At 56.6% G+C, this 26,973-nt stretch overlaps 6 protein-coding genes across 6 annotated transcripts; 3 read left to right on the forward strand and 3 right to left on the reverse strand.

Annotated features, from left to right (window-relative positions):
* Positions 1–211: 211 nt before the first annotated feature.
* fabG-0 (3-oxoacyl-[acyl-carrier-protein] reductase FabG) lies at positions 212–1,115 on the forward strand (the record flags this gene model as incomplete). Its single annotated transcript, XM_036640897.1, has 4 exons — positions 212–235; positions 295–675; positions 732–870; positions 928–1,115. The coding sequence occupies 4 exons, from the start codon at positions 212–214 to the stop codon at positions 1,113–1,115; spliced, it is 732 nt and encodes a 243-aa protein (XP_036493665.1).
* A 289-nt stretch (positions 1,116–1,404) lies between these two features.
* On the forward strand, positions 1,405–3,768 carry CGCS363_v009049 (uncharacterized protein; the record flags this gene model as incomplete). Its single annotated transcript, XM_036640898.1, has 3 exons — positions 1,405–1,430; positions 1,486–1,818; positions 1,872–3,768. 3 exons carry the CDS (start codon positions 1,405–1,407, stop codon positions 3,766–3,768), a joined length of 2,256 nt encoding a protein of 751 aa, XP_036493664.1.
* Positions 3,769–5,097: 1,329 nt separating this feature from the next.
* Positions 5,098–6,830, reverse strand: KHT2-1 (Hexose transporter 2; the record flags this gene model as incomplete). The annotated part of the gene is made up of 2 exons (XM_036640899.1): positions 5,098–6,538; positions 6,658–6,830. 2 exons carry the CDS (start codon positions 6,828–6,830, stop codon positions 5,098–5,100), a joined length of 1,614 nt encoding a protein of 537 aa, XP_036493038.1.
* A 5,282-nt stretch (positions 6,831–12,112) lies between these two features.
* REB1 (DNA-binding protein REB1) lies at positions 12,113–15,772 on the reverse strand (the record flags this gene model as incomplete). Its single annotated transcript, XM_036640900.1, has 1 exon — positions 12,113–15,772. One exon carries the CDS (start codon positions 15,770–15,772, stop codon positions 12,113–12,115), a length of 3,660 nt encoding a protein of 1,219 aa, XP_036493039.1.
* An 886-nt stretch (positions 15,773–16,658) lies between these two features.
* Positions 16,659–21,080, reverse strand: CGCS363_v009052 (uncharacterized protein; the record flags this gene model as incomplete). Its single annotated transcript, XM_036640901.1, has 2 exons — positions 16,659–16,984; positions 17,042–21,080. 2 exons carry the CDS (start codon positions 21,078–21,080, stop codon positions 16,659–16,661), a joined length of 4,365 nt encoding a protein of 1,454 aa, XP_036493037.1.
* Positions 21,081–24,151: 3,071 nt separating this feature from the next.
* CGCS363_v009053 (uncharacterized protein) lies at positions 24,152–25,909 on the forward strand (the record flags this gene model as incomplete). Its single annotated transcript, XM_036640902.1, has 3 exons — positions 24,152–24,218; positions 24,334–25,424; positions 25,481–25,909. 3 exons carry the CDS (start codon positions 24,152–24,154, stop codon positions 25,907–25,909), a joined length of 1,587 nt encoding a protein of 528 aa, XP_036493778.1.
* Between the last annotated feature and the right edge of the window lie 1,064 nt (positions 25,910–26,973).

The following is a 26,973-nucleotide window of genomic DNA, read 5'->3' on the forward strand; positions in this document are numbered from 1 at the left end:
TTCCTATTCTGTTTGAGTCATGTGGAGGCCTGCTACGCCATGTCTGCCACAGGCATGTACACATGGGTGTGCACACGGTCAGTCTGTCGCCCTCATCTCTGATGCGCGTCATTATAAGACTCTGGGGAGCAGATGTAGGCATGGGGTTTTTCCAAGGACATTAGGAGAGTATTCATCTCGCTTTTGGCTTTTCCAAACTTCGTAATAAGATATGGCTTCGTTTCAAGGCAAAGTGGTACGTTGTTGTCCGTCACATCCGCCATCCCATGTTGGTCCACTGACGCCTGCTGGCAGGTCGCTGTAACCGGCGCTGGCTCCGGCATGGGTCTTGCTACGGCTCAGCTCTTAGCTGAGCGCGGAGCTAAGATCTCGCTGGCAGACATTAATGAATCATCCCTCAAAGAGGCGGTTGCCTCCTTGCCAGATAGCGATAGCCATATTTATGAGGTTGTCGATGTTAGAGATGGCGAGGCAGTGGACAAATGGATTCAAAATACCGTCAAGAAGTACGGCAAGCTGGACGGCGCCGTCAACATGGCTGGTGTCATCACCCATGCCACCCCCGTAGCAGAGCTTACGGACAAGGATTGGGATTTCGTCTTCGCTGTGAACGCTAAGGGCGTGTTCAACTGCATTCGATCCCAGCTGAAGGCCATGTCCGCCGGCGCAAGCATTGTAAGTCACACAGGCGCTGACATCGCGGGCTCAAGCGCTAACAGCCCCGGCTTCAGGTGTCGGCGGCAAGCACATTTGGACAGTTTGGCGCACCTGGCAATGCCGCCTACTGCGCAAGCAAAGCAGCCGTTATCAACCTGTCGAGGACAGCGGCCAAAGAGAACCAAAACATTCGTGTAAACTGCGTTTCACCAGGTAAGTAATGGCAGCATATCCAACGCATCAAGTAGGAGGCAGCTAACAAGGGCAAAGGATCCGTCAACACGCCGCTATCAAGAGGCGAGAACCCAGAGGATGTCAAGCGTGGGCTGCAAGTTACTGCACAGAAGCGTAGGGCAGAGCCGATTGAGATTGCTCGTGTTATTGCGTTCCTACTTAGCGATGAGGCTTCTTTTGTTACTGGTGCCGTTTACAATGTCGACGGCGGTTGGGTCTGTTAAATCAGCAGGATAGACTGAATGAAATACCTTCGGCCCCTCCCAGACTACATAATCTCATCACTTCATGTTCTTTGCCATGAAGTAGCCGCCTGAAGCGACCGTCAAGACCCTGGCGGGTCGCTACCTAGCAAGCCAGGGATTTATCGCTAAGATGTGGAGGAACAAGGCACTTACAGCCAACCAACACTGCCGAACATGATCCTTCAGAGCCCACCTTGCAGCTCTATTCCCATGCTCCAAAATCCGACGTCGATGCATCGTAAATGGCTCCTGCGGGGTCAGCGCCGAAATGCCTGGAGCAAGCCAGAAAGCTGTGTAAGCATCATGGAATTCAATTCGTCTTGAACATCGCTAACGATAAGTGGTTCAGATATACGCATTCCTTCAAGGTCGGGGATTGGGACGTCGCGGAATGGCAGGCGATCTGGCCTCAACTCGTTGATGATGCCAGGCTCATCATGGAGGCCTGCGATGTCATCCTTACGGGACCAACTCGCATGTCCGGCACCATAACTCCCCCTGTTGCCTCTGCTGAAGACGGCATCGTGTTCAATGGAGTTGGTGACTACGGACATGATGCTTTCTCCCTGAGCAAGCAGAATAGTGCTGGCTCCGTGGGAACAGCACGGAAGCCCTACGATTCGGTTTTCTGCTGCGTGCTACTGCGAGCATATCGTCTTTCGCCCAGGAATATTAAAGTCGAGTATGTTCCTGCCAGGTGTCTTCTCACTATGAGACACACGCTGATGACGTTAGTCCCGACGGTCGATGGGACGATGAGTTATGGAAACGCGTTCGGGAACTGTACCAGACTCTCTGGCAAGAAGACAACGTCGATTGCCCGCCGTGGTGGGATGCTAGCAGGCGGGCGCCTAACCTCGGAAGGACTCAGACGAGCTGGCATCTTGACTGTGTTCCAAACCAGTACAGACCAACTTCGACAAACACAGTGCGCCGGAGAAGACCATCAAGACCATCCACAATGACGGGTGCCAACTTGGATGCCATCAAGAGATGGCTGCATGCCTGCGAAGATAACCCCGATCATCGAAGTTGCCATGCGGGTCCTTTGGAATGGCAGGAATTCTCTGGGGTCCAATTTCGAGTCATCGACGTCTACAAACGATGCATCGTTGGTCTTCCCAAAGGGTGCACATTCGCTGCACTATCCTACGTATGGGGCGGCATCGAGCAGCCCAAGTTGACCACTGCCAGCATCCAAATTCTCTCCCAGGACCGTGGGCTTGACGAAGTTTGGGATCAGATCCCTACCACAATCATGGATGCCATGCTTCTCTGCGAGAAAGTCGGGGAGAGATACCTGTGGGTCGATGCGCTTTGCATATTGCAGGACTCTACTCGTGACACGAGACTTCAGATTCTGCGGATGCGTCGCGTTTATTCAGCAGCAAAGTTCACAATCGCTGCGGTGTCAGCCCCTGATGCCGATGAAGGGCTTCTTCCGAACCCTGTTTCTGGAGCAGCAGCGACGACAATCTGCCATTCCGTCGACGACCTGGACGCGCTGCTGGAATCATCTCCTTGGGGTAGCCGCGGATGGTGTTACCAAGAGCGAGCCTTATCACACCGAGCAGTCCTCTTCACGACCAGCGGCATCTTCATTCAGTGTCAGAAGGCTGTCGTGAGTACTGATGGCGTACGTCTGCAGGCCGGGGATACCAAAACCGCGTCCAGCAGTTCGCGGACTGTCGGAGGGCTTCTCACCCTTCCCCAAGGAGAGGGGCTGGAGTACTTCGTGTCCGCCGTAGAACATTATTCAAAGTGCAGCTTCACAGACAACTCGGACAAGATCTCAGCATTCCAGGCAGTCTTCCAACGGTACGAGGGGATGATGGATGGACAACAGTCCGTGTTCCACTACGGCCTCCCGACTTGTGCGTTTGATCAAGCGTTCTGCTGGCGCACCGAGCTCCATCATCCAGAACTGCGAAATCCTCACTTTCCCAGCTGGTCCTGGCTCGGATGGGATTGCGGCGTCACCTTCGACAGGGACTTGCTGAGGAAAGCTCGTACAAACCAGATGGCTGGAGGAGGCTATGGTGGGGGTATACCTCGCCTCAAAGCAGCGCATCCCGGCCATCGAGCGCGGAAGCCGTGCCAGCTAGCTGAGTTCGGATTTCCCACCAGCTTCTCATCTTCGTTCTACAACATTCCGTTCCTCAGCTTGTTGGCGAGCACGACTGACCTGTTCATCGCATTCACGCCTGAAAGGCAGGCGGATTCAAATGGACTCTACGCCGTGTTTCCGACGCACTGCAGCTATATGGCAATCCCCTCGGTGTCGGCTCGTCTGCTTTCCAACTCAAACCAGACGGAGGTCCGCCATGATGCCGAAAAGCATGACGCTCACGGTGACTGCGAGGCAAAACGCCCGTTGGGATACATGTGGCTGGACCGAGCATGGCGCGAGAGCCAGCCCGAGGAGTATTTCATGGAGTTCATGGCTTTGAGTGGGCACCCAGAGCCAGCGCACCAGAGCCAGTGGACTGTTACCAAGCTCATGTGTCTTCTTGGAAGAGATGGTTTGGGGAGATATGGGAGGTACGAACGGCTGCAAGTTATGGATTGCTGTATTTCAGAAACAAGTTGGGTCAGAATAGGAGGGATGACCAACTTTATCACAATGCATTGACCAAGCCATTGTGAGTTTGGGAAAGATACCAAAGGCAGCTCAAAGAGAGTCATGGGGTTCATGATCTCGAGGCGTTCCAAGGCAGACCTTGCTCGGCCTCTAGGGCAAATGTCCCGTTTATCGGAGCAACTGATATCCGCGAATTTGAGGCTAGTTTTCTAGGGAGCAATCATCAATAGGGAGACCGACCCAACCCCAGCTTCTTTTGAGATAGCAGGGTAATATTCGGCAATGAAGGGGACATGCCACACAAAGCCTAGCTCTCGGGGCCCTGACTGGTAACGGAAAGGAATCAAACGGACAACACAAGCCTGGTCAGACGGGAACGAACTCTCATCGAGCACAAACAAGGACAGACAGTCTCCGTTTAAGAGACACGAGGCATGATCAATTCATCAATACATTGTTGTACCAGAACATCTCCGACAAAGAACCACAAAAACATATTCGTCCCATCAAACAAAGCCATCTGGCAGCATACAAGGGTCTAATTAGGTCAAAAGCGCTCCAATCACCCTCTGCGAAATACCAGCCCTACCTACATCATTTTAACTGCGTGCCCATTCCGCACCCGATCCCGGTCCCGCGCGGCGTGCCTCCGTGCCAGACCCCGGATACGACCCCACGCCTCCCGCGCCTCCCACGCCCCCCGAGATCTACAATCCCCAACCGCCTCCCCTAGATCCCGAAGACGCAGAGCGTGTCCCGCAATCAGTCCCGGAGAAGTGACTCTAACCAACGGCGAATGTCCGAAGGGATTCGATCGTGACGTTTCGACGTGCATGGGGCGTCGGAGTCGGCGGAGGTGACCTGGCATTTCCATCAAGAAAGCCCGCCGAAATATACCTGTTTTCATGGCCGTTGCGGCATGTCAATGACTAGCACCCGAGAACGAGACGACCCGGGCCGGGGTGGCGGATATCACGGCGATATGGGGCTGTCAGCTTGTCGGCGGGCAAAGGCCGATATCCCCGTGTTGGAAAAGGCATAGATCACGAATCGGCACTGGGACGAGAACGGAGGAGATCACCAGTGAGGAGCACCCAGAGATGTTTGTGATGTGTTCAAAGTGTATTACTAATGTCTCATTCCTCATGAACAGAGAATGCCACCCTCCCAACGCCGTCGCAATGACTTGAATAAAAAACCTATGATACAAGAAACAGACTCCAAAGGAGAGTCATGATGCATGCAAGTGCAGATGCAGTTGACGATGCGTGATCCACGTTACAATCCTGAAAACTTTTGCATTCCCAAGGATTGGGGGGGTATCCATGCGAGAAAAAAGAAGTGATGTGCTCGTTTTGGTGCTCCAAGCTGGCAGAGAGCTTAGGCGGTGGCGGGCTCGTTCTTCTCGGCGTCGCTGGCGGAAGCGGACTCGTGGGCGCCGTGGCGCTTCTCGTGGGGAACCCACTTGGCGGAAGTGATGGGGTTGACCTTCTGGACGTACATGGTGTCGATCTCCTCGAGGGTGCGGTCCTTGGACTCGATGACGAAGAAGAACACGATGATGGCGAGGGCACCGCAGCAGCCGGCGAAGACAAGACCGTAGAGGTAGTCGATGGCGTCGGTGATGTAACGGGTGAAGAAGGACATGAGGAAGTTCCAGAGCCAGTTGGAGGCAGTAGCCAGGGCCATGGCAGGGGCACGGTAGCGGGCAGGGTAGAGCTCAGCAACGACAGCCCAGACGAGGGGACCCCAGGTGGTGGCGAAACCGGCGATGAACAGGCAGGAGAATGCAACGAGAACGGCGCCGGCGGTGGGGGTGTTGGACGGGTCGTTGTGGTCGAGGGCAAAGTGGCCGACAAAGGCGTAGACGAAGAAACAGGCCATCATCCAGAGGGCACCGACAATCAGAGCCATGCGGCGACCGGCATTCTTGACGATCCACAGACCACCGAAGGTGCAAGCAACGTTGACGGAGCCGAGGATAAGCTGAGTGACGAAGGAGTCGCTGAGACCGGTGGCGGAGAAGACGGTGGTACCGAAGTAAAAGAAGAAGTTGGCACCGGTGAGCTGCTGGCCGGCCTGGAGGACGACACCGAGAACGGTACGGTAGAGCATGCGGGGACCGGTGAAGATCTCGAAGATGGAGTCGACGCCCTCGCTCTCCTCCTCAACCTTGGCGCGAATCTCGTCGATCTGAGCGTTGACGGAGGGGGAGTTGGGCTCGACACCGGCAAGCTTGGCGATGGTGTTGCGGGCTTCCTCCTCACGGCCCTTGCGGAAGGCGTAACGGGGAGACTCGGGGAGCAGGAGGATACCGGCACCGAGGATCAAGGCCCAGGCGAAGCCGAGACCGTTGGGAATGCGCCAGGAAGCACTGCCGACCTTCTTGTTGGTGCCCCAGTTGACCATCTCGGCGGTCCAGATACCGAGGGTGATGAAGAGCTGGTAGGTAGAGACGATGACACCGCGGATGATGGCGGGGGTGGACTCGGACTGGTACATGGGGACGACGACGGAGAGAGCACCGATACCAACACCGTTGACAAGGCGGCCGATGGCGAACTGGTACCAGGCCTTCTCGGAGGAGACCTCGATGACAATACCGACGCAAGACCAGAAGGCAAAGGCGGAGATGGTGAGGCGACGGCCAAGAGTGTCGGCGAGCTTGCCGGCGATGAGGGCACCGATCAGACAGCCGATGCAGAGGAGACCGACGATGGTACCCTGGCGGGCGGCGGAGAAGACGATAGAGCCATCGGACTGGAGCTCACCGAAGCGCTCCATGTAGTCTTCCATCAGGAAGAAGCCGGAGATCTGACCACTGGAGGAGAGAGTCTGTCAGCGGGGAGTCGCAGCAAACGGATTAAGGTGAGTCGGGTCTCAGAAGACTCGGAAAAGTCTCGGGCTGAGGCCGACGGGATGGAAAAAAGCAAGACATACCTGACATATCCGAACATGAAACCTCCAATGGAGGCGACGAGGCCGAGGAAGGCAGCGGCGAAGGTGACCTTCTGCTCGGCCGTGATGTCGGCGGAGGCGGCATCGGGAGACTGGACGTCGCCGGCACGGTCCTTGTGCTCGACGTCTTTACCACCGAACTTGGGGAAATGCATATTGTAAGGCCCTTGGGCGATGGTGGTATTGCTGTGTGATGATGTTGTGTATGGTTCGGGGTGTTGATGATGGTTGGAAGATGGATGGGTTTTTCACGATCCAGCTGTTGTTGTGTTGTTGATGTTTGTTGTTGTGGGTGGGAGGTGGTAAAGGGAAGAGGTGAAGGGGGAGGAAGGTGAGGTGAGGTGAGATAAAACTCTGATTAGATGTGATGAGTATGGGAAGGAAGGAGCAGGACAGTGAAGGGAAGGAGCGAAAATGTGTATTTGTATTCGAGGAAGGAAGGGGCACACTGGAGTCTGGAGTGTACATTACACGATGCGTGGTCTCTCCCGGACGGGAAGGACCAGTCTCCCCATTCACCACCTCACCCCAAGGTTGCAACTAGTGTGTAAGGAGAAACCAAGACCAAGGACTGGGTTGAAGGGCCAAACTGGAGATTCACTGGGGCAGCAAAGTCCGTCTTTTGGACGTGTGACCAGCTTCTCGAAAAAAACTCACCCCGTCTTCCCCCGTAGGCCCCCGTTCGCCTCCGCGCATGTTCCCACACCCGCGCCGGTGGAAAGGTGCTTTTCATGCCTCATGATCACCTTCTCTTCTCCGTTTTCTGACCAAGCAAAGAAGGCCCCCACTGCCAAACGCACAAGTGAAAGTCGGGGGCCCGTGGGCGAGCAAACCAAGCGTGCGGGCCAAACCTGGGCAATGCAGCAACGTACGTCTGTGGACTGTGGGAGGAGGGGATATGGGGAGGCAATGAGCTGGTTCTGGCCAGACCGTGGGAATACCGTGACACTGTCTTGATCACGATGCCCACAGTGAAGGGAGGAGAGGTACCTTCGGAGATGGCAACGAGATGAAGACGGAGAAAGGGTACAGAGTACCGGTACGGACACCAGGTACCTCCATCCGTCCATCCCATCGGTCGTTGGATCTGACCAGTCTCTGTTCGGTCGAATGCTCGGCCACTAAGAGGGGACAGCCGCTCTGGGAGTGCCTCGAGTTGAGGCTCTGGGAGAGGGCAATAATTCTGATAGCCAAGACCCAGTCACCACCACCCAGCAGGACCCATGATCCCGCCGAGAGGGGACCGTGGCTGGCAGGACTGCGGTAGCTGTTGCTCGGGATGCCCTGCAGCGTCCAGGGTCTGGGCTGGAATTCGCCGAAGAGAGACTCGGTTGGGAACCACAATTGGCTCCAGCATGGACATGGCGAATCGGACCCTTTCAGCTTGGCGAATTGGCGACGGAGGTCGCGTCTTCGCAATCTGGCCTAGCGGACGAGCCCTGCTTGGCTTGAGATGATCCGCCGTGGCCCGCGGCTGGGTGGAGATCCCGAAGCCTCCGATTGACGTCAGGCACATCTATCTCTCTGTCGACTGTCAAAGCTCTTTCTCTTCAGGGTTACATGGAGGGACGGGAGACGGCCGGACAGGTGCACACAGCTAAGCTACCCTGTGCCTGAGTAAGGTAGTGTGTGTGTGTGTGTGTGGCCAGCGACATGGCAGCAAGCATGGCATCAGCGTGGCAGGCAACCGACGACCGTTGTTCCTGACATTGACGCAACCGCCAAACAAAAACCAGCTTTTGGAGGGGGGCAAACAGACAGATCATTGATGGGAAAGAGTCAGGTACCTGGTCTCTGGGCTGTTCAGACCAGCCGTTGTTTCTTGGACCAAGGCGAGGGAAAGAGCATGAGATCGCCCGCCGACATCAGACGAGGTGATCGGCCAAGACCAAACAGAAAACTCTGGAAGGAATTTTCACTTTGACAGAAGCAGGTGTGCAAAGAGAGAGAAAAAAAAAATAACACGAGCGGAAAGGAACCGACAGGAAAACAGGGTCATGGTGGTCTCGCAACTCTGCAAGTACCGTGCCGCTTCCGCCTCGCAGATCCACCGCACGGGCGCCATCTGCCATCTGCCAGATGGCATGCTCCTCTGAATGTACCTCTGTCTACTCTAGGTATCTAATGTACTGATAATGATGCTTCATGAACAACACACGTTGGAAAATAACATTTGCAGATGCTCTTTCAATCTTTCGGCGTCAATCAATTTTTGAGTTTCTCTTCAGTGGCATCTCAAGATTGTTATCAATAATCCAACCATCAAAATCGATACAGGCTGACCTGAGAGAGACAGCGCCATCACATCGTGACATTTCGCTGCTGCATCCATGGCCAGCCCACGCAAGGTCCGAATATAGAGTACCCCCTGTCCCTGAACCCCTCCCCTGTCCCGAGCATCTTTCCATTGCTTTCCCACTTCTTTTGGCGCCGCGCTCTGCAGACTGCAGCAGCGCGGCGTGAGGCTTGACTTTTATTGAGTCTGTTGACAATCTTCGTGCGACCTCTGATGGAAGCTTTTCTAGATATCATAAACAACATTACGATGCTGCGTCTATCGAAGCATAAAAAGAATATTCCACGTTGTGGCGTAAACCTCCGCAAATCGGATATGGTTGTGCTCAAAAGGTAGTGTAGAAGATGACTTTTGGCTGCTGGCATTGGCTTTTGCATTGGCTTTTGGTCCCCCTTGTCTCGTTATCTCACCCCCTGCTTGCTTGATCCCTGGCCAGTGGCCGTCGTCCGTCCGGCAATCAGATGCCGCCCGCAGACGGCGCGCCCTGAGCTGTGGCTTCATGTTTTAGCTCCCGATCTGCGATTCCGCCGCCGCAGTGGCCGTACTCTGTACTCTACCCTGAAGCCTTCATCACCTGGCCTGATGAACAGCTACAGCAGCAGCTGCGGCGGTTATTCGTATTCTGTGGTAAGACCACAGTCGACTGCACTGGACCTTGGACCAAAGAAGATGAGGCTCACTCAACCGCTCCTCGCATTACATAGTACAGAGTTAAATCCATACAAAGAATAACACCGAAAAGAACCCCCCACTCCCAAAACGGGCCCGCGGCAGCCTCACCGGCACACCCTGCTACCCTTCCCTCCCCCTTGAGGCTCAACGCAATAGGCACTCCCTACTTCCCAGACCTCGAGTCCAGAAAAAGACCGAGACTCGGCCAGCCAGACCCGTCAAAAACTGGTGAAGCGCGCCCTCGTGCTGGGAGATGCAGCGAGAGAGAATGCGCTGGACGCGACGATACGGCCTGAGCTTGATGAGGTGTGGGCACGCCAGAGGAGTACGGAGAGGAGCAAGACGGCCGCCGCGTGAAAAAGGGCCGAAGACTGCGCGAGAGGGCAGCTCCCTACCTACTCCAGTGTTTGAGCGACGGTGCGCGCAGTCGTGGTGTGCACGCGAGACTGTAGAATTTTTTTGGTGAGTTTTTGGTTTTGGTGGTAATAGTATTGGATGAGAAGTGGGAATAGAGGGGGGGTTGAATCCACGATGTGTGCGAGATGAGGCCGAGGTGAGGCTCATGCTCATGCTCATGTTCATGTCTCCCTGCAGCAACATCAACATCGTCATCATCATCCTTATCTGGGAACATTCAGACCATCTCATTCACAAGAGATAAGCTCAAACAATGAAAAAAATCTCGCGGTGCACTTTCCCGAAGCCGTTTCTTCCACCGCCTCGTCCTGAGCTCGACCGAGATGATGGACTCAATGTCACTGACCAGCAGAGAGTCACCAACACAGCAACAGCCAGCATGGCAAACTCGCAGAATCCCATCGCGCAAATTCTCGCCCCTCTTCGGCTCGACTTCTCAAACGTGCGCCCTGAAAGTGGAACCCGTAAGGTCCTGCGTGCTCAGTGCTGCTCAGGTCTGCTGGCCGCGCCGGTGAGAGTGGACGCTGGGAAGAAAGAGCCCGAAATGCGGCCACGCCGCCAGGTGGCCCCCCGCCCCGCTGTTATTCCCGCCGCGCTCCACCGTGGTCTGATCGGATGTTTTCCGTTGCTTTGCTCAGTTCCAGTGTTCAGTCTTGTGTGTTTCTTGGTTTTTTTCTCGCTGGCTGGCTGGCTGGCTGGCTGGCTGGCGAACTGGTCCGGCCATCTGTCTCTGGCTGCCAGATTGTCAGATAACAGATACCGACATGTTCCTTGCATGGCACCACCCACAATCACAACCGCCGTGTCTCTGCATATCACAAAATACCAGACAAGAAGCATCACCCGCATCGTCCTAGAAAAGGACCCCAGACTCCTCAAATTCCGCCGCGGAATCGAATGACGCCACGGCCACGCCTTCCACCGGCCAGCCCCGGGGTCCCTCCCGTCACGAGAATCTTCGGCGCCGAGGGTGATGATCCGACATTGTCGTCGTCTTTGTTCGCGCGTATCGCCCGGCATCCCGGGTCTGAGCCGAAGAACGAGGAAACGACTTACACCCATCCCGTGATCTCACGTCTCACCAGATGCGGCGCAGGCCGACGCAGCATGGCGGTTGACTACGCTCAGATTTCCCAAAACCCAAACCGTCGGGTTGCGATTTGTAACACCTATCGCGGCTTCGCGCCTAACAGACGCCGTACAGTGCAATTCCGCCCTCCAGCTCCATAACAGCATGCATTCCTCATCTGCCGTCATCTCTACCGCACAAAGCCCCGATTTTTTGACAACACAGACGAGGCCTGAAGCTCCGGAAACAGCCCGCCTCACGATAACGGGTAATCCATACACCCAACTTCCAAGACCGTCGGTGTTACAGCCCTACGGCGGCGAATGGCGCGGAACGGGAGCGTGCGATGGGGCGGCGGGCGGGCGTTTGTCACGTCAGGTCGGAGATAACAAAATTCTTCAAAAGCCGCCGAGAAGAACTATGACGACACTGGCACTGAAGATTTTTTTTTCAACGTATCGTTCGTTATCGCGTTGTGGTTCAACCCGGGCGCGCGACTGGCCACTCAACGGCCCCGTCATCGACGACGAACGAGTCATGGCCGGTGACGTAAAACCTCACGACTCGACACCCCCAAATGCAGGGAACAAACTCGCGCAGGCAAGTTATCAACATAACGATGTTTTACCGTACTACGGATACGGACCTGACGACTAACGAAAATGTCACTCGAGTCCTGGCGACTCGGTCTGTGAGGTATTGGTACATGTGGTGAAAACAATGCAAATCGGTGACCGGTGACCACAAAAACGTGTCACGCCCCGCCGTGCCCCAGAAAACCGGCACTCCCGTCCTCCGCGTCACCCGCGCTCTCTGCCCGAACACCGAACATACACGCATCCACTCTCACCGGCTTAGCAAGCCCGGGTGTGTAATCCTAGGAAACAAGTCCAACCGTCATCGTGCTATTATCCGCTTGACTTGCGTCTCTTCACTAGCTTCTGCGCACCGCGCCGTTGGGGTCGGCCCTTAGACGCAGCCTCCTAGGCTGGGGACTCGGCCACCTCGCCCCGGCGCGGACGCTTCCTATACTTTCTGCGCCGAGCAGATACCGGTGCAGCCTCCGTAGTCTCGTCCTCCTCGCTGAAGTCGCTGCTCTCCGCCTCAGCCAACGCCGCCATGACCTCTTCAGTCACCTCGACTGGCTCTCCGGGAAGCACATTTGACCCAGTCTTGCGGGCAAAGTTGCCCTGCGATGACGATGCCACCGCCTTGCTGTTGATGGCCTTGAATCTAGACGGCTGCGTCGAGGGGGGCACCCGGATCTCGGGCATGTCATCGTCGACATCGCTGTTTTGTACAGAGTCCACCTGCATCGAGGCTACCGACTGTGCTCTACCTGACGTCTTGCGCTGCCTGGCCACCATCTTCTTTTCCGTGAGACGGTCAGGGATTGCGCGGTCGCCAAACTGTGATTGTGTCGGTGTACCGTTTTGGGAGTCGTCCTCCTCCTCATTAACCTCGCTGGCGCCCCGCGCCGTCTTTCCCCGCGAGAGCCTGACCCGCTTCTTCGCAGGGCTGGGCTCGGCCGAATTAGCCTGCTGTGTTCCTGGGGGTAGTAGCGACGGGGCGATTCCAAGTCGCGGCGACGTGGATGCCGACTCTGAAAACTGGGTATCGTCTTGTGTGAGTATCGTCGCCTCATTCGAGGCGCGAGTCTCGTCGTCCTCATCGTCCTCCTCATCCTCTTCGGCATCACTCGCGGTTATCAGCATAGTGCTGAGCTCGTTTCCGGTGACCGACTGTTCCCTCGCTGGCTGCTTGCCCTTGCCCTTGTTGGCCTTCCTCCGGGTGGCAGAGATGACCTTAAGCTCTCTGTCCGCATCCAAGTTGTCGTCTCCGCCAGTGAGGAACTTGGAACCCTCAGGATGGTTCTCTGCAGCGTCATCGAGTAGGAAGCGGGCGCAGTCTCTAACTGTCTTTTCCCTCCACTGCGGGACCTGCTGCTTCAGACGGAACCACAGCAGCTTGAGAGTATCCTTGTGCCACTTCCTCCTGAATTGGACGTCAACTAGTGTCGTCCACTTGATCGCGCTGTCGGGGCCCGGAGCTTGTTTGGAGATCGACTGGACCAATCTGTACTTGTCCTCCGGTGCCATTTCTCGAATCTGCAGTCGGCACTTCTTCAGGGGCCACGGCACATCATCCATCGATCCGCGCAGATCGGCTTCGGTCAGCTCAATCTTCATCTGCTTCCACTTCCTGCTGCACTGGAGACGGGTGCGTTTTCGGCCCATTTCATCGCTGACGCTTTGCCAATTGACGTAATCCAAGGGTTTCGTCACTTCGCGGCGGTAGGGCTTTTCCATCCGACGGGCGACGGTGAGCACAGCCTCAACAAGTTCCTGCTCCTCGTCTTTTGTCCAGGCTTTTCGCTCGTTGCCAATATGACCGCAAATAAGGTAATTTTTGTAGCGGGCACGAATGTCAGTAGGTAATCGACCGATTTCACTAGAAATCTTCGCCCATGATCCGTTGTATTTTTCGTGCAGCTCGAGAATCTTGGCATCCTCTTGCGGTGTCCAGCCTCCGCCTCGCAGAATGTTCGTGCGGTACTCTTGTCGAGTGGTGTCGATGACCCTTTGGCGTTTTCTGTCCGGAAAGGCGGTGCTAACGAAGTCCCAAAACTCTTTGAAAAGTTCGCCATCGTATTTAGGGCCCTTGTCCTTATCTTCAGCAGACTTGGAGTGCTTCATGTGAATCACGCCGAGCAATTGCTCTCGAGAAAGCCCTTGTCGTTCTTGGTACAGCTTGAGCCTTGCGTTGAGGCGGTTGATCTCCTCCATGCTGAACTGACCCTCCCTCAAGCCGCCCAGATTCGGGGCGGATGAAGGAGTCCTAGATTGCAGACGCCGGATTGCCTTCGGTTTGGGCGTCGCAGCAGCTGAAGGTTGTGCTTTCAAGGAACGCGCCTTCAAGTTCGGCCTCTTCTCCGACGAAGCCTTGGGCTCCGAGGTGGACGCGGCCTTCTTGCTTCGTTTCTGCGTAGAGGCCACCGGCGAGGTTGGCGCCTGAGCCGCTTCCTCTTCTTCGTTTTCGTCGTCCTGGGCGAAGAAGGTGGGCTTGGAGCGTTGCCGCTTGGATGAAGTGGATCGAGCTGACTTTTGTGCCGAGCTAGGTTGGTGGCTCGCGTCTGACATGTTGATGAGAAGGTTGGCCTTACGTCCGCGGGCGGTTCCGGGAGTGGCTGTCGTGGTAGTTGTTGCACCTTTGCGGGCAGTTGCTCTCTTTGGCGTTGGCAGATGAGGCTGCTCAACCTCCGGTTCCGATTGCTCTTCAGATTCCTCCTGGGCATCAGCGACTTCCTCGTCAACGTCCATGGCGTCTTCATCGGCACTCGGCGTGTCTTCCCTGGGCGGCTGAGAGGAGGGAGGCAGCTGGTCAGCGAAATCGTCTTGAGACTCCCCGTCGACAAGAGCTCCAGAGGCAACCGCGGAGGCATCTGCCATGCTGACATCGCCGGCAGCGTCAGAGGCCGACTCATCTTCCGAGTTGTCCGAAACAGCCGCTGCGCTTCCATGTTCTTCGGATGGCTCATCTTCAGCTTCATTCTCGTCTGCCGACTCCGCAGCCTCTGAGATTCTGTCGGGCAGACCGGTTGACTCTCTAGAGAGTCCCTGCCTAAACGTGGAAATCTGAGAGCCGCGAGACATGCTTCTGCGCCTCTGGGCAATGACACTGGGCGAGGACAGCGATACTTCGCGATCGTCGTCGCTCATGGACACGGCTGCGGTAGAAGTTCCCTTCGCAGGCTGGAATAGCTGTCTTGAAACGCTCACAAGCTGGGATTGTTGAGGCTCGTCCTGGAGGGTGTAGTCAAGAGTAAGGTCTTGGTCGACATCGACAGAATGGGGCTCCGATTTGGTAACCACCTCGTGAGAAGTGGAGGGTGAGTCGGGGATCATTTCCTCAGGCTGCGTCTCCATTTCGTCGTCCTCGATATCCTCCAAGGGCTTGCGGGTCTTTCTCTTCTTTCTGGGTTTGGCACTCTCGGCCTCGGCGGGTTCAGCGTCCGCTGCCTTGGATGAAGACTTGCGCTTGCGCTTCTTCTTCTCCGGGACGGGGATGGACGAGGTGCCCGGCTCGACCTTGAGCTCGAGTCGTTCGCTAGACTGAGCTTCGTCGTCGCTTGCATCCTCCCGCCCGCTCGTAGTCGGACTGGGCAGAGATTTATCGGCAGAGCTTGAGGGGTCGGTCTTCTTGGACTTGCGCTTCGACTTGCGCGTTTCCTTGTCTTCGGTCTTCTTGCTCTTCTTTGCCTTCTTCGCCTTCTTTGCCTTGGGCTCGGGTTCGGCTGGCTCGGACTCGTAGGCTGGGGCGGCATCGTCTTCGTCGTTCACCTGGGTTGAGAACGCGGCCATGTCTGCAAAGGGGTCGACGTAGTCATCGGTAGCAGCATCGGTGGCGGCGTCGCCGGGGTACTCATCGATGATGCCATCGGGGCCGTCGTACTCGTCGTCCTTGTCGGCGTCATCTGTGCGACCCCAATCCTGAGACATCTCTGAGAACTGAAGGTCGATGCCAGGAGGAGCGGTAGAGGGGAAGGGCTGTCGATCGTGGTCGTCGGGAGAGGGTCTCGTCGGGCCGGGGGACGAGTTCTTTTGCGGAGTGCGGCCGAGGATTCGGGAGATGGAGCTGAACATTGCGTGCGTGGGGCGAACAGCTGCCCAGGGCGTCGGCCAAAAGAGAAATTTTCCGAGCTAGAGGTGGTCGATCGCAAGGCAGCTCGCTCGGGGAGCTCCTCGGGGGGCGAATTGGTGTCGACGTAGACGTCAAGGTCGAGCAGTGTGATGTGAAAATGCACACGATGTGTGACCGGCGGGGAAACTTTTTTTCTCAGGGAGGCCATCCATGGACGGGTCGCTGAGAGAAGGCACTACCGTGATTTGCCTGGTGCAGTTTCCCAGGTGGATACAACGCGACGGGAACGCGGGTCCACCGGCGGGGCCTCTTTCTGGAATGGAGGGCTGGGATTGGATGGCTGGCTGACCAGGCAGGTGGGAAGCTTGGGCCACCTTCCAGTGCCGTGGAATGTGGAAGGAAGCTCAGATGCGACTTCCAACCCGCGTTGCACTAAGATAAGCGACCTCGATTATGTCATTTTTTCCATCTTCACCTTCCTCGAGGGGAATGAGCGAGGTTAGACCAGCGCTTTCTTGAAATGATGAACAAAGCCACCGATGTTGGCTTAGGTAAGTTAGCAGAGGACCATCTGGCCCTTCCTCATCCCAATTCTGATGGGCAAGAGCTTGCCTGTTGTCGGCGGTTAGTATGGATCGCCACATGAGCGTAAGTAAATAAGCATGTGCTGGTCAGTAAATCCTCCGTTCTCGAACCAAACACGCAGGAACATCACAAGAACCTCAAGACGCAGCATGTCATATATCCACACGTTGTTTTCCTATCGTGACATCGTTATCTAAAAACCAACAAGTCCATCCTAGTCCAACACCGAAAACGCCAAACCTCCCTGCCATGATACAGTTCTTTCCCGTTGGTCGGTTCCTTTCCTGATTCCTGGTTACGCTTTCACTTCTCTCCATCCTTCTTCCTGCGGAACAAGCCACCAAAGAACTTCTTCTTGCTGTTCTCCGTCTTGGAGGGCGCAGCAGCCGGAACAACGTCCTCCCCAAGGAAGGTCCGCATGCCGACGGCCTCCTCGCTGCTGCCGCCGCTTGCGGAGCTGGCCACCTCCCGCCGGTGCTTGAGCTCGGCCATGGACGCCATCTTGCCCAGGATGCGGGTGCGCGCCGACGTGGGGACAGGCGGGGCTGGGGGCACGGGAGGCGGCTGCAGGTTGGCCGTCGACTCCAAGCGGCGAACTTGACGGGCTGGCATGGGGTCCACCGTCGGGGCTGTATCGCTGTCAGTAATCGTCATCCTTGCTTGCAGGTTATTCGCGGGGTACTCACTAGAACGGTAACCGAAAGCCGCGACCGAGGCAGCAGGTCGGATCGTACGGTCCTTCCTGACCGAGAAGTCGTTGTGGGTGACGGACACGGAGCCGGTGGACGGGGAAGGAGGGATCGTCGGGGAGACGAGGGGAGTAACCGTAGGAATAGGCGGACGGGGAACAGAAGCGACGCGGGGAGGCGGGATGGGAGGAAGAGGAGGGTGAGCCCGCGAAACAACAGGGCCGGGGCCAAAGTCAACGTCGACAAAGGCAGGGCCGGAAGTCTGCGGGCGACTAGGAGCCTCTGAGCGCGTCTTGGGCTGCGGGATCGACGGCAGCGGCTTGCTGGGTGCCGGCATGCTGGGCGCGTCGAAACGCTGGAGCGATCTCATCGAGCGCACTTGACGAGGCGGGCGACGGGTGGGCGTCTCAACGTTGCTCTCCTCCAGGGATTCTTCTTTGGCTTCTTGGGCGACAAGATCAGCGGTGCGCGGCGAGAGCATGTCCTTCATCTCGCGGTCGAGCTCTTTGCCAATGTCGGTGATGAGTCGCGAAGAAGAGCGAGTGATGTTGGTGCTGGGTTGGCCTGGGACGGCGCCGGGAGGGGGACTCTTGAGGGAGCTGAAGCGCAGAGGTTGCGGGTAAGCCTGGGAGGCGGGAAGGGGATCCAAGTCGGCCACGGGCCTGCGTCTGCGAACCTTGAGAGATGGAAGCTCAGAGTCGGTGCCTTGCTGGGCAGAGTCGCGCCTGCTGGGAAGAGAAGACTTGCGCGGGCGACCGGTGGAGTTGATGGCGGGGGAAGTTGCAGAGATCCTGAGGCCAGGAGACTGGGAAGGGGACTCAATGACCGGGTCGAGGGCCGGCAGGCGAGGGTCGCGGAAAGGAGCTGCTGCATCTTGAGGCGTGTCGATGCGGGAGCGGCGGGGCTTGCTGGCTATCGAACGGTCTGAGGAAGCGACCGAGGTGAAGGAGAGTGCCTGAGAGCGGCGCGACTCCGAGGTTGAAGCAGATACGGCATCAGAGAATGTGGAGTAGCGATCGCGTTGAGACGTGGATGAAGATGCTACTGAAGCAATCGATGCGGCGTCTTGCGAGTTGCCAGCATGTGAGGCCCGCGTACCACGAGGCTTGACTCTCTGGATATCCTCGTACTGACGGTCATCTGTGTTGGTAAACGAGGCGCGACCCATCTTCTGCCTCTCTTCGGCCCGCATGCGACGGAGGTCGGCTTCCATGCGAGACTCGTAGGTTCTGGAGGCGCGGCCATCCTGGCTGGGCATGCGATGAGTGTAGCTGCTGTCGACGGTAAGCGTAGAAGCCCGGGAGCGACGATCGTTCTGGTATTCCTGCGATGCCTCACTGGCAGTGTAAGTCTGGGCCACTTCGGTGTTGGGTACATAAGACACTGGGCGAAGGATGGTGGTTGAGTTCTCCAAGGTTCCGGGCTGCGCTTGAGCCTCGGCAGATGAAGGTTCGGGCAGCTGTTGCGGGGTCAAGTCCTCTTCCTGCTCAACAGCACTCTCAGACTGGGGCATGAAGTCCAGGGGAGTAGGGCGACGACCAGCAGCAGGGCGGTGAATCGCTGTGAGCACACTGTCTTGTGAGTAAACTGATGAAGTGTCTGCAAAGTCGATACAGTCAACTCCCTCGTCGGCGATACTTTGCTGGACTGTCTCGTCACTGGACCGCCGGGTCAGAGCGTCATCCCATGTATCACGAGTCCGAGTGTCTTGCAGTGGTGCAAATGTTCTCGTCTGCGGAGTAGCTGGGGAACTACTCAAAGGGGAGACCGGCGCAGGAGGTAAGTTGGACTCATCGTAATTGATACTGTTGGGTGAGATATCATTCTTATTGCGGTCAGCAGTACTAGGAACAGGTGAGCTGGGGCCAATGACAGTACAAGAGGAGAGTGCAGATCCTGGGCGGTACACCGCGGTGACTTCGCTGCGCGCGTCATCTTCGTCGAAAGAGTCCTGGTCAGGAGAGGTAGCAGGCACATCTTGAGTCGAGAAAGGTGTGAAGACCGCCGGGCTAACTGCTCTCCGCAAGGCGGCGACCGAGGGCGGCCGAGCGAATGGGAAGTCAGGGGGAACATTGTTCAAGGTGGCCGATCTGGGGGTGAGTTGTTGTTCATGAACAGGAGGATGAACAGGTTGATGATTAGCAAGTGTAGCTGTGAAGGCATGGGTGGGAGGTGCAGCACTTGAGTCCCGTTCAGATGCCAGCAGAGGTGGATGCTGGTATTGTCTGGAGGGTCTGTCTCTACCCAGGGAAGTGGATGAAAGGAACTGGGGTGGGAAAGAGCTGGTGAAAGAACTTCTGTACTCACGCTCGCTGGTTGTGTGCACAGCGACAAAGACATCAGTATTCGCGCGAGGAATCGGAGCGGTCGGGTTAGTGATGAGAGCCTTGGTTGATTGCAAAAGGCAATGGTCGGAAGAAGCAGCTCTGGGGAGGTCGAGGGTGAATGCATCAAGGGGCGAATCGCGCTTGGGGTCCGAGCTGGTAGTGGAAGCAAGTGAGCTTGTGCGAAGGTGAGCTGGCAGGAGGGGCGAGGAAGGGGCCAAGTTCAAAGGAAGTGGTTGGAACGAACGTCGCTTTGCAGCCTCCTCATCCATGTCCTTGGTGGCTGCAACCGGTTTCTTCTTCTTGATCCATTCAGGGTCGGTTTCCTCCACATCTGGAAGGAAGTTTCTGGTGACACCCTTGGGAATGGAGGGAATAATGAGGAATTCTTTGTAGTGCTCCGACCAACACCACGTCGTGTCCGGCTTCTGGACTGTGCACTCTTCTCCCTGCTCCTCTGCCTTGGCCTTGGCGAGCAGATACTGCCGGGCGTACTCCATGGGCGCCAGCCGTGGACGAGCGAGACGGAACTTGGGGGGAGGCTCGTTGGTGCCGTTGAAGACGGTGGGGTGCGCGGGCTGAAGAAGGTACAGTGGCATGTTGGACGAGATGGAGGGTGAGATCAAGTTGGAGGGGCTGCGGAGGGATGCAGCGTAATTCGAGATTCGATCACTCTCAGATGCAGTCTTGGTTCTCGGGCGGTGGCTGCGGGTTGAAGCCTCGCTGAACTCTTGACCGACGCGCTTCATCTCCTCCGGGGCAACAGGGTCGGAAATTTGGATCTTGGTGATGCCCGTGGCGCTTCTCTTGTTGCGCAGCTTGGTCGCGCTTGGAAGCTTCGTCGGCGTCTTGGGACGGAGCGAGTTGCTCGACTTGGTGGGACGCAGAAAGGTCCTGGGCGCCGACTCGGCTGGGGTCCCGGGAGGCATGCCGAACTGGTCGAGAAGTTCTTTGAGGGTTGGCAGCTCAGGGACCTCCTTCTCCATGTCCGCATTCGCGACGAAGTTGGCAAAGGTCTTGACCTTTTGAAGAACCTTGGATGGGGTGCGCTGGCGCTCGGTATTCATGGCGGGTGCCGGAGCGGGCGTGCGAAGGGGAGGGGGTCGAGATGCTCTGCGTGGTGTCTTGGCCAGGATGACGGCCTTGGTACGATCTTCCTCCTCCTCATCGTCGGACTCCCAAGTGTAGGTGGGAGTGCCGTTGTCGATCTTGGCTGGCAAGATGAGGCCGTACAAGGCAAGTCGACCCTGCTCCCAGCCCTTCTCGAGCTCGATGTGTCGCGCCAGGGGGTGCTCATGGAACTCGGTCTTGGAGAGGTCGTCAGGATAGAGCAAGACAGGAGGAGAGTCCCAGTCGTAAGCCCACTCTCGGCCATCAGACTTGGCACCAGAGATCTCGCGGCCAGGATATCCGGCAAGAAGAGGGGTGGGAAGTCCAGGAGACTCGGGGGAGGTGGGAGGGACCTCGGTCTTTTCGTCGTCTTCGATGTCATCCTCTACCGAAGGGATGCTTATGGGCGGAGGTCGAGGACAGTTTCTTCGCAGAATTCCCGAGCGAGGAGAAGGTCGAGGGGTGAGATCGGACACATCGGTGCTGACCGTGGGTCGGGACCCAACGCCAGGAAGATGGGAAGGGTGTTGTTGTGGAACGGGTCCTGGATACTCAGAAGACGGACCACCACCTGGAGAAGCAATCGGGGAATCGGAATCCATCTTTGAAGTAGAAGCCACTCGAGGAGGTTCCATGATCTCCAAGTCAGAGCCAGAGAGTGCTGTATCATCAAGGGATTTGGAGTGGGATGAAGTCGTGATCCAATTGGGATAGAACGCGCGATGGGATGTGAGGGGGGATGAGGGAGGGGATGAGATTCGCCGAGTTTTAACGCGCTTTCGGATCGTTAGTCTTTGGAGAGAAATCGATGAGATGAGATGAAAATACCTAAGTGGTCTTCTTGTTGTTGTTTTCAATGAGAAGAGCTTGTGGTTTTAACGCGAGTTGAACGGGGCGAAAGGGTGGCCAGGTGGTTGAGGAAGTGAAGCTGAGAAGGAGCAAAGTCGGGAGCTTGGAAGAAAAGAGTTGGTGTTTTCAACGCGCCAGGAAAGAATTTTCACTCGGCCACGAAATGTAAAACAACGACTGAGAGAAGAAGGGCGCCTGGGTTGAGAAGTTGGGAAGGAACTCGAGCTGGGTGGGTGCACGGACCCGGAGTTGGTGATGTTCTCGATGCGGGTGGGTGGTGGTGTTGATGTTGCTGCTGCATGACGTTCGAGTAACCACCCCTACAACGCTCTCGAAGAGCTGGTTCAACATGGATTGAGATGAAAATGAAATCAATCCATCTCGGAATCATAGGCATTTTCGAGGATATGGAGCTATGAGATATAACTTCAAGTTTCATGGTGCATTTGATATTCAACTACCTTAACCAGTAGCAGCGCATGTCATCACAGACTGGGAGCCGTTGCCGACCTGGATGCATCCCATTCTGTTCCAAGAGACGCGTCTTCCTTCTCTCACAACTTGATGCTGCTGTGCTGCCAGCCTCTGATTGGTGCTCCCATCAGTTGTTGTCGAGGGTTGACAACAAAGGCACGTGACTCGATTGAGGTTACCTACCTTACCTACCTACCTACGGTACCTACCTGGTGGGTACCTACCCAGTAAGGCAGAGACTCAAAGACAGGCCAAATTCGGTCTTCTTTCAAGAGTCGAATTCCATGAGCTTCCAGAACAGCGAGCCGAGTGTGCCCTTGGCCAAGCCCCGAGCCCTGGGTCCCGGCCTCCCTCTTGGTCTTGACCTTTGGGTTCGTCGCTATCGAGTGATAAGCAAGACAAATGAAGCACGCTTTGCATTGGTTGGGGCTGTAACTTTTGATTGGAGAGTTGTCGCGCCGATATTCACACGGGAACTGCTTGTATTGAGTTCTGGGTTATACCTAAGGTATGCTGTCGCTCTTGCCCCCTTTGGGTCGTTCCGAGGAGTGCTATTCTGCAGATGGAACAAGTCTTTTTGATTGCCGGTGTGATGTGAGGAAACTCAAGGCTGTTTGGACCTGTCGAACCACGGCCTCTAATTCTCTGGGGGTGTTGAAGATCTTTGAGGCAGGAGGGAGCCTCGTGACTGCGTAGTTCCACGACAAGCAGAGCATTCAAGAGTAAGTTTGAGAATTATGAGGTTTGTGACCACTATTGAAGGCAGAAAATGGTCGAGAATGATTCCGGCGTCACTAACTCTGGTTTTCGACTTAAAGACGACTTCATAAGGAGACAACATGACCTATGAGAATTTTTTTGCTGCTTTTATATCGTCATCTTATTTAAGAAGCAGCTTATCGCATGCCGCGTAAGTTCAACAAGTCAAGGTGAGAATCATTGACAAAAATTATATGAACGATAGAATCTACTATGTAAATTTCATTTTTAACATCAATTCATGAACTGTCTAGCTACTTGAAGGTTTCGGACGTCTCTGAAGCCATCATCAACATCGTCACTCAGCCCGCGGAGTTGTTCCGAGCCACAGTGACCTCAGGGAGGGTGTCCAGCGTTGAGTGCCCCACAGCAGCCTGAATCCGGAACAGTGACTGCCAAAAGAGTGGAGCAGGGCACCCACAGGCCACTGCAGTGCACCGTTCCAATCAGGGCATCAGCCACCTCCCTTTCCCGCTGACCGCCTTTCAATTGGCCCAAAGTCTTGGCATCGGTCGGTGCGCCACAGCAGACAACCGGTTCTTGCAGCGGATTTCAGCACATTTCAGCAGAGCATGGGTCGTGCCAAGGAATCAGGACAGAGAAGCCATCTCTAGTCTCAAATTGGGAGGAACGACAGAGGGCTCCCTCCCCTCCCGCCGTGTCACTGTCTGTGGCTTGAATGCGATTTGGGTGACGTTTCCCTTTTTTCCCATTGTTTTGTTTTCTGCGTGTGGGCGTGTGCTCGTGCAGTGTTGCGTTGCGTTGCGCTACGCTACGCCAGTCAGTCACCTCAGTCAGTGCTTGCGTCTGCTGTCAGTTTGATCCATAACAATCAAAATCTCGCACCTTGGCTGGTCTGTTCCGCCCTCTCCGTCCCTTCCTTCCCTTCTCTGCTCGTTCATTTATTTCCCCGTCACCCAAACTTGGCGCCGCCCTCCCCCCTCCATCGCCAACTCTAATCCTCACCTCCAAAAAACACACATCACCACCAGATTACGAGCCCGCAGCTGGCCCTGCATGCCCGTCAGATCCCAACCATGGCCTCGGTGAGCAAGGGTGGTCGGCTGCTGCTGCTGCGACCCTCTCGGGCCCGGTGGACCGGGACGCGTGGTGCTTGGGGGCTGTCGGCGTCAGCACACGCACGCGCAGCACACTCTCACCCGCATTACTTCCAAGCATCGGCAGCGACGGCAACGGCAAACACGGCACCGGCGCGGAGCTGCTTCTCCACATATTCCTCACGAAGGTCCGGTACGTTGGTGCGCGTATGTTCCCATTCTCTCGTCCTGTCTACGTCTGATTGGTGGCCGCCATTTGATCAATTCTGCTCGATCTGGTGCCGTGCATGTGATTGATGGTGCGATGATGAGGAGTCCCGGGTCGTCGATGCGCGAGGCTGGCTGGGCATCGGCCATCTGACACTGTTCTCTCCTTTGGGAATGCAGAGGCAGGGATCTCACTCTCGGTTGGCGTTTTAAGCTGCAAGCCAAGATGGCTGACAGATCTGGCCGTCTTTGCATGCGCATGCCGTACACATCAGATCAGGCTGCGATGCTCTCACCCATGCTCAATATGGTGAGGCTATCGCGAGATGAACATCGCAGCCGGACATCTCGACGAGCTCATGCCTTACATCCTCATCCATGAAAAGTTTGAAGGTCATGAGATGGGTGCCGTAGACAAGTCATTATCTGGCTGAATCCTTCAAGCGAAGACTTCGTGCTCTCACATCATCCTCACTTCACCAGGCAGGACCATAACTAACATCCCCAGATACAAACCGTACCTCTCAAGAACCCCCCAAGGACACATCCCAGCATGGCGGCGGCGGCGACTCCCTCCCCAAGAAGATGCTCGAGTCGGCCGCGACATCCTTCGCCTCCATCCTCGTCCTAGCCGCCGGCTTCGCCATCGCGGGCTACGCCTACCACAAGACCTACAAGCGCATCGTCCTCAAAAAGATGACGCGCGCCTTCACCCCGGGCGACCCCGTCCTCGAGCTCGCCGCCATCGGCAAGGAGGTGCCCCAGTCCGCCGCCGAGGCCGACGACCGCTGGGTCCAGCGCCCCGAGCAGGCCCGCATCGACAAGATCGTCGACGGCTCCGAGGTCGGTCACTACTTCCTCATCCTCGGCGAGAAGGGCACCGGCAAGAGCAGCATGCTCATCGAGGCCATGCGCAAGATCGACGGCGACGGCGTCGCCATGTTCGAGGCCCACGCCGACCTCGAGATCGTCCGCATCCGCCTCGGCAAGGCCCTCGACTTCGAGTTCCACGAGGACTACATCGGCGGCTACTTCTCCGAGCGCGGGCCCCGCGACACCACCGCCCTCCTCGACATCGAGCGCGCCCTCAACAAGCTCGAAAAGGTCGCCCTCAAGAACCGCGCCACCCGCAAGAAGCCCCTCGTCGTCATCATCAACCAGATGCACCTCATCCGCGACGACGAGGACGGCAAGGACCTCATCGAGCTGCTCCAGCAGCGCGCCGAGCAGTGGGCCGCCTCCAACCTCGTCACGATGGTCTTCAACACCGACGACTACTGGGTCTACGAGCGCCTCAAGCAGCTGGCCACCCGCATGGAGGTCATGTCGGTGCGCGACCTGCCCAAGCAGCAGGCCATCAACGCCCTGTGGAAGTACCGCGTCAAGTACTTTGGCGAGCAGCTCGAGCAGAAGAAGCTTGAGGAGGTATACGACCTCGTCGGCGGCCGCCTGTCCTTCCTCAACCGCGTTGCCAAGAGCAAGGACATGATTGCTACGTGCAAGTCCATCTGCGCGGTCGAGAAGACGTGGTTCCTGAACCAGTGCTGGATCCTCGGCGCCGAGATGGACGACGATGTCATGGACCAGCAAAAGTGGGCTGTAAGTCTTGTCTGTCTCTCCCTTCCTTTTGCGCACAAACTAACAAACGCCCACAGTCCGGCGCCATGGTCCTGGCCCAAGCCCTCGTCGACGAAGAGGAAGAGATGGACAGCCTCTACGACCCGGAGCGCGGCCACATCATGCCGTCGTTCCCCATGCACAAGGCGCAGCAGATCATGACGCGCGCCGACTTCATCCGCAACATGGACCGCCTCAATCTCTTCTCCATCGCCGCCGACGCCCAGGTCCGCGCCTCCTCCGTCCCGATGCACCGCGCCTTCAAGGAGATCTGCGCCGAGGAGGGCTTCCGCGACCACCTCGAGAAGACCATCGTCCGCATCGGCGACATCGAGTCCCTCGGCCGCACGCGCGAGCTCGTCGCCAAGGACCTTGTCCTCGGCGGCAAGTACGAGATCAAGCGCGACGGCAAGAACGGCGTCGTGGTCAAGCTCGTCGAGGGCGAGGACCGCGGCATGTACGTTTGAAGCTTTTCTTCACAGCCAGATTCGGGGGATGGGCACATGCTTGTGGGATCCATTGAGGCTGAGCTTCCTCTTCTTCCCCCGGCCCCGGGAATTTGAGATTGCGGGCTTGGTAGATGGAGACACCGCCGTCGTCCAGGGCATGTCCCTGAGATCGGACAGAGATCCGACGATGATCGATCACGCTGGGTTGGGAGCAAGATAGAAAGAGAGAAAGATGAGATGAGATTCGATGAGTCGGGGACGGCAGGGCGTCAAAGCCACCGCACTGACGTGCCAAACCTGCTCATCGTCCATCACGATACTTCCAAAAAAAACTTGTAAGATAGATTTTCAACCCCCAAGACGGGGGCAGCAGGGGCGGTGTTCGGGCGATGATGTTACATTTCCAGCATGCCGCGAGGACACCCCATGTACGATCCCGATCGATAGTCACCGACAAATCAGAGATTTCCTATGTCGCAGCATTGTATGCCACTGTAACCCTCCCATCCTTCCTTCAACGTGCCCTTGACAAATCCCGGGAGCCACGAAGTACACACAGCAAAGTACACCAACCACGTCAAATAGAATCTTGGAAGAATTTCAGCGAGAGATGGGCTCAAGACGTGGTTCAGACTGTCTCATGTACCCTAAACCTTGCCCACTCGCATCCTCCCAATCACGAGCTCCATCTCGCATGCCACACCTCAGATCAAGATGGCGCAGATTCCCGATCCCTGTCCTGCCCGGCCGGCAGAGCGAAAGGGAAGATCCCCTCAACCGCCCATCACCCGCTCGCTGAAGGCCGTCACCACTAAGGCCGAGACCGCGATAGAACCAGTCTAAGCATCTCGCCAGTGGCAAACAGAAATCAGACAGATCTGAACCCATCCGTCCGCCCAGCCCGCGCCATCCCGCGTCTTCCCACCCTGGGGGATTGATTGATTCTTCAGCGAGACCGAGCTTAGAGCTCTATCCGCACCAAGTGCCACCTAACTCCCGCCCCAGATGAGCTGGTTCTGCGGAGTGCACTCCGTCTCCGTGTCCCCTCATCCCGCAACCCCGGGGTTCTAACACGAGCAAGT

Source organism: Colletotrichum siamense (assembly GCF_013390195.1).
Source record: "Colletotrichum siamense strain Cg363 chromosome Unknown KSG_Cg363_contig06, whole genome shotgun sequence".
NCBI lineage: Eukaryota > Fungi > Ascomycota > Sordariomycetes > Glomerellales > Glomerellaceae > Colletotrichum > Colletotrichum siamense.